Here is a 14011-nt window from a genome sequence, read left to right on the forward strand (position 1 = left end):
GTTAAGCATTCCTGTTACTTTTTAAAATCTAGGAAATGCTTGTTTGGCTATACTTTTGGTAAAGGAAAAGAGTCTCCCCTACGTTTATCTCTTTATTAAGCCCATATGTACATTTATCAAGTACTTATTAGAACTGAAATAACAAGACCCGAGTTTACCCATCTAGAGCACTTGTGTGGCTCTGGCAAGTCATGTAACCAAATGGGGCAGTTGGACCAAGGATCCTTTGAATTAAAATGATTTTAATCTTTGTCCTGGCTTTTGCTTTAAAACAGGATATATCAGAAGGATGGTTTGTACTTTACAGTGAGAAGATGTCATGAAGCATTTTTTATTAGGGCAGTAGTTTTATTTTTAAAAATTTATTTTATTGAAGTATAATTGGTTTACAATGCTGTGTTTCTGGAGTACAGGGAAGTGCTTCAGTTATCCATATACACAGTAGCACAGTAGTACAGATTTGCTTTTGCTCATCTCACACTCCCAGCCCAGCCACCCTCACCCCTCCTGTTAGGCCAGCCACCAGCCTGTTCTCTATGTGTCTTTTTCTGTTTCATAGATAAATTCATTTGTCGTATTTTAGAGTCCACATGTAAGTGATATCATATGGTAGTTGTTTTTCTGACTTAGAATGATAATTTCTAGGCCATCCATATTGCTGCAGATAACTTTATTTTGTTATTTTTTATGGCTGAGTAGTATTCCAAGGTGTGTGTGTGTGTGTGTGTGTGTGTGTGCAGCACATCTTCTTTATCCATTGACCTGTTATATTGTACATACAGGCTGCTTCTGTGTCTTGGCTGTTGTGAATAGTGCTGCAGTGAGTGCTGGTGTGCGTGTATCTTTTCAGATTATAGTCTTGTCTGGAGATATGCCTAGGAGTGGGGTTGATGGATCATATGGCAGTTTTCTTTTTAGTTTTTTGAAGAAACTCAAAACTTTGCATGCAAAGATGGGCACAATAAAGGACAGAAATGGTATGGACCTAACAGAAGCAGAAGATAATAAGTAGAGGTGGCAAGAATACACAGAAGAACTGCACAAAAAAGATCTTCACGACCCAGATAATCACGATGGTGTGATCACTGACCTAGAGCCAGACATCCTGGAATGTGAAGTCAAGTGGGCCCTAGGAAGCATCACTACGAACAAAGCTAGTGGAGGTGATGGAATTCCAGTTGAGCTATTTCAAATCCTGTAAGATGATGCTGTGAAAGTGCTGCACTCAATTTGCCAGCAAATTTGGAAAAGTTATCAGTAGCCACAGGACTGGAAAAGGTCAGTTTTCATTCCAATTCCAAAGAAAGGCAATGCCAAAGAATGCTCCACCTACCACACAATTGCACTCATCTCACACGCTAGCAAAGTAATGCTCAAAATTCTCCAAGCCAGACTTCCACAGTATGTGAACCATTGGATTTTAAAAAGGCAGAGGAACCAGAGATCAAATGGCCGATATCCGTTGGATCATTGAAAAAGCAAGAGAGTTCCAGAAAAACATCTACTTCTGCTTTATTGACTATCCCAAAGCATTTGACTGTGTGGACCACAGCAAACTGGGAATTCTGAAAGAGATGGGAATACCAGACCACCTGACCTGCCTCCTGAGAAATCTGTATACAGGTCAGGAAACAACAGTTAGAACTGGACGTGAAACAGCAGACTTGTTGCAAATAGGAAAAGGAGTACATCAAGGCTGTGTATTGTCACCCTGCTTATTTAACTTATATGCAGAGTACATTACATCATGAGAAATGCTGGGCTAGATGAAGCAAAGCTGGAATCAAGATTGCTGGGAGAAATATCAATAATCTCAGATATGCAGATGACACCACCCTTAAGCAGAAAGTGAAGAAGAACTCAAGAGCCCCTTGATGAAAGTGAAAGAGGAGAATGAAAAAGTGGCTTAAAACTCAACATTCAGAAAACAAAGATCATGGCATCTGGTCCCATCACTTCATGACGAATAGATGGGGAAACAATGACGGACTTTTTTTCCTGGGCTCCAAAATCACCGCACATGGTGACTGCAGCCATGAAATTAAAAGACGCTTACTCCTTGGAAGGAAAGTTATGGCTCCAAAATCACCGCACATGGTAACTGCAGCCATGAAATTAAAAGACGCTGACTCCTTGGAAGGAAAGTTATGGCCAACCTAGACAGCTAATTAAAAAGCAGGGACATTACTTTGCCAACAAAGGTCCATCTAGTCAAAGCTATGGTTTTTCCAGTAGTCATGTATGGATGTGAGAGTTGAACTATAAAGAAAGCTGAGTAGTGAAGAATTGATGCTTTTGAACTGTGGTGTTGGAGAAGACTCTTGAGATTCCCATGGACTGCAAGGAGCTCCAACCAGTCCATCTGAAAGGAAATCAGTCCTGAATATTCACTGGAAGAACTGATGCTGAAGCTGAAACTCCCAATACTTTGGCCACCTCATGTGAAGAACTGACTCATTGGAAAAGACCCTGATGCTGGGAAAGATTGAAGGTGGGAGGAGAAGGGGACGACAGAGGATGAGATGGTTGGATGGCATCACCAACTCAATGGACATGAGTTTGAGTAAACTCCGGGAGTTGGTGATGGACAGGGAAGCCTGGCATGCTGCAGTCCATGGGGTCACAAAGAGTCTGACAGGACTGAGCAACTGAACTGAACTGAGTGGCAGTTCTCTTTTTGATTTTTGAGGAACCTTCCTACTCTTTTCCATAGTCACTGCACTACTTTACATTTATTAGGGCTGTAGTTTTTTAACTGTTTGAGTCATACATCCCTTGAGATCCTCTTTACAACAAAAGGCAATACAGACAGTTTTGCATGTATTATCAGTATTATTCACACACAATCTGAAGCCAGTTCATGAATCTTGCTATAGGACTATTTCTAAATATTGCTTGGCATTGACAGTTCTTGTCTGAAATTGAAAAATTAGTAGAAAGGGCAGGGACTCCAGGTTTCCAGACGTTTTCCAAATTCTCACCGTGTAGCTTGCAGTGACGTGTTTGTAAGTTAGTGCTGTGTTGCGTGTCACTTGTGATTATTTTTAATGAGCCTTTTAAACTGAAAGAACAATTATTGACCACTGGAAGTAGTCAGTACAGTACCAGTAGCTCGATCTGCGACTCTGTCTGCAACTGATTTGCTGTTTTGTTTCTCATAGCACAGGTGCAGCAGTGATCAATGGCTCTCAGCATCCATCGTCATCGTCGTCTGTCAATGATGTGTCCTCAATGTCAACAGATCCGACTTTGGCCTCGGATACAGACAGCAGTCTAGAAGCGTCAGCTGGGCCTCTGGGCTGCTGTAGATGACTACTTGGGCCTCGGGGGGTGGGAGGGATGGGCAGTTGTTTAGTCATTGATAGAACTACTTTGAAAACAATTCAGTGGTCTTATTTTTGAGTGATTTTTCAAAAATGTAGAATTCATTTTGTAGTAAAGTAGTTTATTTTTTTTAATTTCAAGTGATGTAATTTAAAACTTAAGTTGTGTTTTAAAACAGCAACAGAACTGTGTATTTTTGCTGTAATTAACTGTATAATGTAAACGTAATTATTTTATCATGGTTTAAAATTTTTGCATATTTGCTTTATCTTATGCTGCTGATTTTTTTTTTTTTACTGAATTTGTAAGATTTTGTTTATCAAAGCAACTATTAAGTGGTGACTTGCCTATATCATGAATTATTTAAGATTTTATAGTTTTTTTTATTAGAATTTATTTCAAATGTTTTGTTCATGATGCTATCCTTTAGGGTTATGTGCTTATCAATGAAATAACCCCAGAGGAGTGAGGGAAAATAACCTGTAGCCAGTTATATTCAGGAATAACTACTGTAAATGATGAACGTGTTTTAAAAAAGAAAAAAAACCTCCAATATTTGCTACTTGCCAATTCTAATTTAGTTACATACAATTGATAGGTAATCCTATGTGAATTTTGGCAAAAGCCCCATCATCTAAACGGCAGAATAACTCAGAGCATGTCTTTGAAAGTGTTGGGCATCCACCACCACCTTCCTATCCCCATATCCCACCCACCAACAGTACAGTAAGAGAATATGGTGTTTTCTGCACATCTGTGGCATGCTCAAAGCTTATGATCACTAAAGTCAAGAGGATACTTCATGAATAATGCATTTCAATGCAAATAAACAGATGGTTCACCTTTACTAGCTATGAGCCTGTTTTTGTATACACTGAGTTGATCTACTCAGGCTGTAGGTCCTAGCAATGACCTAGAGTCTGGTCTTTCTCTTTCCTACAGCCTCGGGCCCTTGGGCCTATTCAGTTTCCTGTTAGAGTGTCAGTCAGTCGAGCACCAGTTCTCAGGGTGTTTCTGGCCATTTGATTCTACCTGTGGCATAATCATATTTATACTAGCTGTTGGGAGGTTCCAAAGCCTACTTAGATTTCTGTAGGTGATGTATAAAATGAGCAATATACCGTTCATCTGAAAATAGTAGCGCACAGCCATATATAGGATATCATTTTCTAAGGACTGTTTCTTCATATTGAGCAGAGCAGGCATAAGTGGTAGTTACTTAGTCCGAGTCTTTCATTTGTTTTAATACCTGATTTTCAATAAACACACACGATGTGGATGTTGAATAGTGTAAGAATGGTGCTGCTCCTGACGGTTGTATGTTAATTGTTTACATTTTATATCTGCAAAATTATTTCTCTATAACAGAATTTTTCTTAAGTAAAATGTCATTGAAGTCTCATCTCTGAAATATGTTGTCTGTAATGCCCCAGGCACTTTTTATTATTTTTGGAACAAGAGGGATTTCTTGTAATGAACTGGGAAATGCATACTTAAATAAGCAAAAAGTTCTAGGCAGAAAGCCCAATGGAATTAATGACCAGCAGGAGTAGGAACTGGTGCAATTCAGCGTGTGGCATATGAAAGTCCACTTGGCATGGTGTTCGTGTATTCAGTGAAAAATTCCTTTTGAATAAGGTATTTTAGGTCATTGTTAATGTGCAATATTTAGTATCAAAATACATTAACAGCCATTTTATATGCTTTGAAATAGTAAGATTGTTTTTGATTGTTTAAGCCATGATTTCCAGCCTCTCTTGAAGTGGCAGTCTTTTTATTAATTCCTTTTCTACTTGTATGACAGGGTGCATTAATTTTATTAGGCAAAATAAAGTTTTGAGACTATAACACCTCTTGAATTGTAGAAATAGGATTGGATTTGCAGTTTCAGGAGAATTTGAGCACGAATGTGTTAAGTTTGTATTAGCTTGACAGTTAACTAGCTTTATTTCTATAGAGTAGATTATTTCACTATTGCACTTTAACAACTGCCACGCTCCCAGAAGACTCCTTTCGTTTTCTGTTTCCTTGCTGATAAGCCATCTCGTGGTACAGGTGTTGGTTCAGCAAGGAAAACCAGGTGTTTCAACAGTATCATTTGTTGTAAATGCCAGCTCCACTTGCCAACCAGCATGTTTCAGTTGATTCAGAGAAAACAAAACTCTTAATAGTCATGTACACTTAAGATACATCCTGAAAACAAAGTCTGTTTAAGTGTTGTGTGCTCTGGGTTTTTAAAATGCAGTATCTCAATACAACTTTCCCTCTTCTCTAACTGTGTTAAATAAACTAAAGATGGGCTAGTTCTTTTTATTTTTAGAAGTTTTTGAACCTTTAAAACATCTTAAACACTTTTTAAAGAAATGGAAATAAGATTTCTGTCAAGCAGTACTTATGTAAAACCACCTTGCTTGTCTTATAACTTTGGATTTTCGACTTTAAATACTTAATATACCCATGGTCTTACTGTCAGAAAATTATTTAGACCAAGATTTAGTATTCAACGTTATAGGTTAGGAAAGTAATTCTTTCTGTATATTTCTTCCTGGTTACTATTCTGTTACCCTCTAATATAAACTGACCATTTGTTAAATGATTGTATTGTTGGGATTGCTTAATTATAATAGACATAAACAGAGCATCTCAACGCTTTCATACTGTTTGCTGGACAGTTCTCATTTTGTTATACAGCCTCAGCCGCTGATTGTTCCTGGTATGCACGCCCTATGTTGGTAAAGGCACAGTGTCGTCACACCAGTCTTCCTCAGAGAAACACCAGCCTCCTAAGTGAGAAGGCTGTCACACAACCCCCTTAGCAATAGCAAGACGCTTGATTGCATGTAAAATGGCAGACGTTCCCATAAGCGCTTTTTGTTATTTTTTTCCATGCTGATACTATTGTGTTGTCTAAAAAGGTGAAGAGGCTGTGGATATCTGATGGTGCAATCAGCAGCAGGCGAATGAAGCCCTTTGAGGTAACAGATAAGACTTGGTACACACTATTGGCCAGTATGTGCTACACTATGAAGATGTAACTACTCATTGTTGCCTAGACATAAGCCTGTACAACATTTTGAGGTAAAAACATAGTCTTTTTTCAAAAATCCTGTTGTAGTGTGTTTGTGAGTGTTGTTCACTAGTCACACATTAGCTGTAGAGTGAGTGCATGACGCCCCGTGACCCCAGGAAGCTCGCCAGTAGGAAAAGCAGACGCCACTGTTCTCTCGTTAGCAGCCCTCTCTAGTGTTGCCTCTGGATCCTGTGCATTTCGGTATGCATTGTGTTTCTACTGATCTCTCTTAGGTTTTTCCTCAATGAGAGGAAACTAGTTTTTCCTGAGTAGCATGAAAGATGGAGGGGTAAAGGGCATTGAAGCAGAAATGTATAGTTTGGGGTATGATTAAAAACTGGTAAGGAAAAAATGTCCTAATTAGTTTCAAACTAACTTGCTCTTAGTTAAGTGCTCTTAAGGAGAGTCTAGTAAGAGTAACACTTCCTGGCCGTTTCTGATTTAGATTCTCTTCATTACTGAAACTTCTGAGAAATATTACCTGTGGATTACTTTTGCACAATGTTTATTCTCACAGTAACTTACAAATTAAACTAGGTTTTTATTGAACTACCTCACACTAATTTTCTATGCTTTCCCAAGTAAGCAGTTGCCCTTACTGTTAGATCTTCACTGAGTGTGAATTATGTGTGTTAAGTACTTTATAGCCAATGTCAACACTATACCAATAAGTATGTAAAATATATACCTTGCATCAGTAAGAGAGACTCACCTGTAAAATCTTTCACTATGTATCTTCTAAAATTGTGTTAGATGTGCTCGTTGGACATTATTACTGTCTGTTTTTGTAAGTAGAAACCTGCTCGTGATATCAGTCCATTCTTTACATTTTACAAAAGGAATAAATCTTAGTAAATTTTACGAAGAAATAAATTACTTTTGTAGGCCCAATATTTGGTATATTTTTGAGAAGCTCTTAATCTTTTAGCCGAATGATGAAGTTAAAACTGAACTAGCTGTCTACCTGGACTGTGACATCTATTTTCTCATAGTTTATCCTGTTCAACAGGTTTTGAAACCTGAAACCTAAGTATGATAATTGACATTTGCTTTTCTCCCTGTGTGATGCCATTCCTTCTTCATTCCTCTCCCTTCCCTGTGTTCCATTCCCTCTCCTCTCCCCTCCTCTAGACAAAACAAAATGGGGCACTTTGTAGGGAATGCTGAGATAATTATTGTGGTTTTTAATCATTCATGCCCTAGTCATTAAACATGCACCACTGGAATGTAAACAATGTTATCTTAGTATGTTAATTGGTTATAATATTTTAAATAAAAAAGAAAAAAGTGATATGAAAATTACGAAATTAAGAGTTTTTCATTGAAAACAAGATACAAATTTTTGGTAAAAAGTTTTTCTGGGCAGGTATCAGATTTCCTATGGATTTGGGATTAAAGGGATACTAGGGCAAGTCTCTTAGATTTGGATTTTATATAAATTGTGAAAAGGCTAAACTATCACCCTGGTTTTCTGACTTATCTACACTTTTCTGGTGTTTGAACTTGCTAGAGAAACATTATCTTAAGAAAGGAATTTGCTTCAATGCCCTTAACCTAGTTCTTAGTAACTGTGTGAGACAGCAGTCACATGGACAGCAGACCACTTGGCAAGAAGTATTTTAAAAGGATCTGTTTCAAAGCCACCCAGGGATTTCAGCTCAGCGCATTTCCAGCTTCGCCATGCAGGTGTTCTCTTTGCCTGTACTGGGCAGGCTAGCAGGCTCGTTCATTGCATATGTCCAGTCTGTTGACTCTCCTCTGTCTTGCTCGACTCTTGCTCCAGATAACCCTCATATCGGGAGCTCACACCCCTCCTCACCTGCACTCACACTCGCCTGGTTCTGAGGAAAGGACGGGCAAGGCCAGGTATCCACCTGACTCTTACTGCTCCATTAGCAGACGTGGTTACCAGCCTCATCACAGTCATTGGAGAGACCTCGTGATAGACTGGATGGCAAGAGCCGCCAACCTTGTTGAGTAAATTTCCACTCAATCATAATACCCTAGTGACACCAAATAAATTGAAGCAATTCATGTTAATTGAGGCATTACATTTATTTTAGTACTGCTCCTTAAAAGATCCATTGACTATGTTATTGAAAATTCATTTGTACTGATTTTGTGGATTGAGATCCATTGACTATGTTATTGAAAATTGATTTGTACTGATTTTGTGGATTGAGTTTTTTTTTTTTTTCTTAGCTTTTATAGCAGTATGTCTTTGGACTTCATTTGAAACTAAAAGATAACTTCAACTATGTTCTGTGAAGTTAGACTTCTGTCTGACATCATTTACCGTATCCTGTTGTCTCTCTCTGCTTTCATGATTGGTGACGTGTTTCATTTAATTCCGTCAGTGTGTGCATATGTGTCTGAGACCCTGAGTTAGAAGCTGGACATGAGAGATCTGAAAGTGATGACGCTCGAGTCTAGTAAGCCCGATCGAAATAAGTTTTGTGTGGAGGAGCAAAGACCATGCTGAAGGAACACAGGGAAGGACTGATGAGAGGAAATGAGGGTTTTTGCAGAAGCATTTTTTAAGGAAGATTTGGAGAAAAGGGCATTCCCACGTAAAGGGAATGAGAAGTGAAGAATGGCCTAGCGGGGTATAACTGTAAAGAGAGAGTGTGATGGGAAGTAAGACTGAAAAGTTGAAGATCAGAAGTGAAACATTTTGAAGAACTTGTCATCATTTTAAAGGCAGTAGGAATGGAGTTACTATGAACAGACTTAGAATACCTGACGGTGGATGCAGGTCTGATAAGAGTGGACGCGTGGAAATTGGGAAGCCAGAGATACTCGGTTGGGAGAACTGAGGTCCTCTGCACATATTGAGAATGGAAAATGGGGATTTAGATTGCCGTCACATGAGTGACGTTGCCAGGATTAGCATTTGGGGCTGACTGGTCAGCACACGAGGCTGTTCAGGGAGAGCACACTGGATGTATTTTACAGTTTGTACATCACAGCTCATGACGGAACACACTTGGGGTACGGCATCAGCTTGCCATTTAGTGTTCCGGGAGTGGAAGGAAAGGAGCGATCGCTGCCTAATAGCTGTCGGCCTCTGTCCTCACAGTCTGCTCCCTAGTGAAGTCTGCGTCGCTGGCTTGTGTGGCCTGCGCACCGTTTTCACTAGCATCATTTTGTAGACAGAGGGAAAAGATGGGGATTCCTGCTGGATGTAACATAAATAAGACTTGGAGTTACCCGAACAGGTAGGAACATAGTCTGATTGCTGAGGATTGAGTGAGTGGTAAAGCGGCCGTAAAAAGTACTTTCAAAAAGTTGGCAGGAAATACAAAGAATTATGACAATGTCTTGAGACACAAAAGGTAGACTGAGGGGTCAGAACAAGTTAAAACGGGGAATTCAAAAGCACATGTGCCTTGATGAAACATGGTCCTGGAGAGGGTGGGATCTACTGAGTCTTAGGGATCCAGACTAGCCTGAGCTCCAGATGGAGAGTTTGGTAATCTTGGACAAATCTCAGCTTTGCCGAGCCTGGGGCTGCTTCATCTGTCACACGATGGGAGATAAGTCTTTCGCAGGGCTGCGGAAATGATCGACTGTGTGTACTTCTATCAGGATAATCCATGTAAAGCAAATATAATTGTTGACTTTAGCCATGGAAAGGAATAGAAATGGTTTAAGGTAATGGGGAAATATTGAAACGAAAGGGAGGAATTTTGTGTGGCCTCCCATTTGAGAACTTAAATACGTGCTGATCCCCAAGTCATCCTGTTCATCCCCAGCAGTCTCAATCTTCATGTGGTTGGTAAGAATAATTCTCACTTGAGAGAAATGCTTCCACATCAGTATTGACTGAGGATTTTTTTTTTTTTTACTTTCTGAGAAATAGGACAGTTAAACATTGTTTTCATTCTTTTGCTATTTTTGTGTATCATTCCTGCCATTCAGTTCATTCCAAACTGAAGCTCCTCCGTGACATACACTTCACATCTTTGTGTGCATTGCTTCCGCCACTTGTTCATTTGAAATCTTCACGGCTGAAGGCCCGGTCTGATCGTTCCTCCTCTGATAAAGCTTCTCTGCGAGGACTTTTTCTTTCTCGTCCCTGTTGCTTGTTTCCTTGCTCTGTTCATCTGTTCACGCGCTCACCGTTCTGTTCTGGGAGACAGCAGTGTGGTTTATGTCTCTCCTGTTCTGTGAGGGCATCCTGCATGCATATCTTCTACCGTGCTTCCCCCGGAATCCCCTGGATGGAAGAGCCTGTTCACAATGATTGGGAAGTAGGCATTCAGTGAATGTTGGTCTGGATAAGTGATTGACAGAGGACCTGTCTTCCATACTGTTGCTAGCCTCTGAAATTCAGTATTCACTGCTTTCGAGATCCGGCATAAGGACACTGCATACAGCACTATGAAATCGCTGTAGTAATGTGAGCCTGTGCTCTGACAGCAGACACCTGAAGTTGAATCCGGGCTTCACGCTGGTTGCCTCACCTACAGCAAATTGTGTAAACTCTTTATGGCTCTGTTTTCTCAGAAGGAGTCAGAGAGAGAAGGTGGTTCTGATATGGTCCCTCCCTTCAAAATCAGCTGCCTTGAAGAACTAAGTACCAAATCCTCCACCAGGAGCAGTAACGAATGGGATACAGGGTGCAGCAAAGAATGAGGTAGGTCATGGTCCAGGGTGTTACTAAGAAGGGAACTGGGAAGATACCAGGAGAACACTGAAGGAGGCCAGAAAGGGATGGGGAAGGGAGGAGGGGCAGACCAGGCCGCTGAAGTGGTTACCATGCCCCCTCGCTGCCGGAAATCCTGCCAGGACTCAATCGAGGCTAGGTATAGTGGCGATTCCCAAAGATAGTCGCACGGAACACTAGTGTTGAGTTAGTAGCAGTATTCGTGGAGAGCTTACTCTATGCCGGGCATTAAATGCTGTGACTGTATGAGCTCAGAGTTTTTATAACAACTTTATGAGGTAAGAACTGTTACTCTCCCCTCTTAGGTGATCACACTGAGGCACAGGGCTGCTGAGCAAGCTGCTCAGAGCTACACAACCATGTGGTGGGGCCAGGATCTGAATGTGGATAGTCTTGTCTCCCGTTTTCACTCTGACCGCTGTGCGCTACTGCCTAAGAAGTTTTATGTGAATAAAGGGTTTCGTGTTCAGATAAATTTGGGGGCTGCTAGTTAAAGGTAAGCACGCTTGTCATTTTTCGAGACTTCTCAGACTCCGGTATGCATCCCCATAAACCTGCCTCAACCATGGCCCTGTCTTCCTGCCTCTTCTCTCTGAACCCAGCCCTCCCACTTTTCCTGGTCTTGTTTCTTTTTTTCAGAATCGCCTCTCCTCATTATGACATGCTGTTTATTCCTCACCAGTCTTTCCCTCTGCTGGATCACTCTTGGCAGCACACAAGTGTGCTCTAGTAATCGCCTGTAAAAGCTCTCCTTTGCCCCCTCCACTTCGCCACCCCGTCTCTGCTTCTCGTCACATCTGCGCTTCTGGAAAGACTGGCCAGGGCACAGGGTCTTCTCTGCACCTCATGCAGTCTGCCGTCGGTTCCTGCTGGCTTCTGGCCTGACGCTGTCTCCACTTGGCCTGGACCCACCAATAGTTCCCTGACTAGTTTCCCTGCTGCTCCCCCTCTGTGGGTAAATTGAGCCACTGTCCACCAGGGGCCAAAATAGCCTGCCTTGTTGAATGCAAGCTATTTCATGTCCGTTTATTTAAAGCCCTTAAATGCTTTCCAGTATCCCTTCAAACAAAAGTAGCTCTACTGTAAGCGACAGGATCTACAGGATCTGGTCCCTGCCTGGCCCTGGCCCGTCAGCCTCCCCCGTGCCAGCAAGGGCCCTGGCACTCACGCGGACTTCTGCCTGGATCTGCCTAATTGAATCGCTGCCCCTTCCTGTCCTTCAGTCTTGGTTCCCTCACACAGTCAGGGTCTCGTGTGCCCGAGCTCCCAGCTAAGTAGACACGGCGGCTGTCTCACACCGCTGCTGCTGCCCCTCTCGAGGGCCCTTCATGATGGGCCTAGGTAAGGGTCCTGGGAGGACTCTCCAGGGGGTGGGGCCCTGCTCAGGACCAAGGGGATATTGGTACTGACTCCATTTATCACCCACAGATTGGAGCCTGGTTACCTGGACTCTATTCTAGTGGGGCATGAACACAGTTCACACCTGGTCCATTATTCCACCAGCCAGGTTAAACTCTTCCTCTGTTTTTGTCTTTGCCTCTGTCTCTTATACACACATTCTTAAAATTGTATTCTAATATGGGGCATTTACCAGTCTTTTTAAAAGTAAGCCAACTCATTTTTTTTCAGTGTAAAACTTAAAATTTCCAGTTTTTTCTTTAGAGTCAAACACAAATTTTAAAACAATTAAAAAAATTTTAGAAGTAGTTTGAGAGCAGAATCCTAGATTTTTTTATACCAATTTTCCACTATTATATGTTTGATTGATAATTTGGCAATTTTTTCTTAGTAAGTTGTGGTTACTGAATTTTTCTAAAGCATTCATGTAGGTTTTCAAAAAATTGATTCCCTATCTTTTCACATTTATAATTCATTGCTTTACATAATATTATTATTTTCAAATTTAAGAGTTTACTATTAATCCCTTAATCTCTAAACTTTGATTACAGAGTTTAGTGGCAGGCTTCAAGAGGTCTTGGAAAGCTAAATTTTTTGTATATGCGGTTATTTTTCTTCTTCATTGGGTCTATAGCTTTCATCAGATTCTCAAATTTGTTTGTTTAATTGAAGTATATAGTTGACTTACAGTGTTGTGTTAATTGCTGCTGTACAGCAGAGTGGTTCTGTATTCTTTTTCATTATGGCTTCTCATAGGATATTGAATATAGTTCTCTGTGTTACACACTGGAACATTGTTGTTTATCTGTGTTATATGTAAAAGCTCACATCTGCTAATGCAACCTCTTGCTGCATTGCTCCCCCAATCCCCTCCCTCCTCAACTACCAGTCTGTTCTGTGATTCTGTGTTTCATAGATGAGAGGTTCATTTGTCATGTTAGATCCCACCAAGTGGGTGTCACTAAGTGGTATCATATGGTACTTGTCTTTGTCTTTCTGACTTCACTTAGTGTGATAATCTCTAGTTGCATCAGTGTATTTAATATTAAATGATGTCATTACAATAATAGGAATAACTGGAATCCCCAGGTTCGGGAACGGGTTCTGTGAAACTAGGGAGAGCGTGGTGGATGGGTGGGCCAGAGCCCCTTAGTCTCAGTGTGATTTGCAGGCAGGGGTCAGTCTGTTTTATAAACAAAATGGAAAGTGCTAAGTAAATGGAAATTGGAGGATGGAATATCTACTGAGTACTGCCTAATTTTCAGAGAAAAATTGAATTTGCAGGTCTCAAGCCAGCAGGTGGCAGTGCGGCTCACAAGCTGGTTTGGGGCAAGCACTTGACCAAAAGCTGAGCCTTTGCCACGACTAACGGCTGAGCAGACAGACAGCGTCCCTGTCAGCACGTGGACCCCATTTGGTCATTTCTGCTCCTTTCATAGCCTGGCAGCATTTCTACTCTAGGTCAAAGTTAGCAGAACTGAGGACCGTAAAATACACTGGCGTTCTCAGCTCTCCCTTCCTGGCCTCAGTTTCCCCACTGAATAGGGAGC

The 14011-nt window shown here is 41.1% G+C and overlaps 1 protein-coding gene across 12 annotated transcripts in view; it reads left to right on the forward strand.

Annotated features, from left to right (window-relative positions):
- The window catches only part of MAPK8 (mitogen-activated protein kinase 8), a 100646-nt gene extending 92939 nt beyond the window's left edge, over positions 1-7707 (forward strand). For 7 of the 12 annotated variants that reach the window (XM_024986740.2, XM_010820717.4, XM_010820718.4 and 4 more), the window contains one exon: positions 3167-4726. In XM_024986740.2, coding sequence (XP_024842508.1) covers positions 3167-3312 — 146 coding nt within the window. In that variant the 3' untranslated portion in view covers positions 3313-4726. Of the gene's footprint in view, positions 1-3161 lie in introns of all 12 variants that reach the window. The other 5 variants (XM_024986742.2, XM_005226587.5, XM_005226586.5 and 2 more) reach the window with 3 other exon arrangements.
- Positions 7708-14011: the final 6304 nt, after the last annotated feature.

The sequence above is a fragment of the Bos taurus genome, chromosome 28 (genome assembly GCF_002263795.3).
Source record: "Bos taurus isolate L1 Dominette 01449 registration number 42190680 breed Hereford chromosome 28, ARS-UCD2.0, whole genome shotgun sequence".
Classification (NCBI taxonomy): domain Eukaryota; kingdom Metazoa; phylum Chordata; class Mammalia; order Artiodactyla; family Bovidae; genus Bos; species Bos taurus.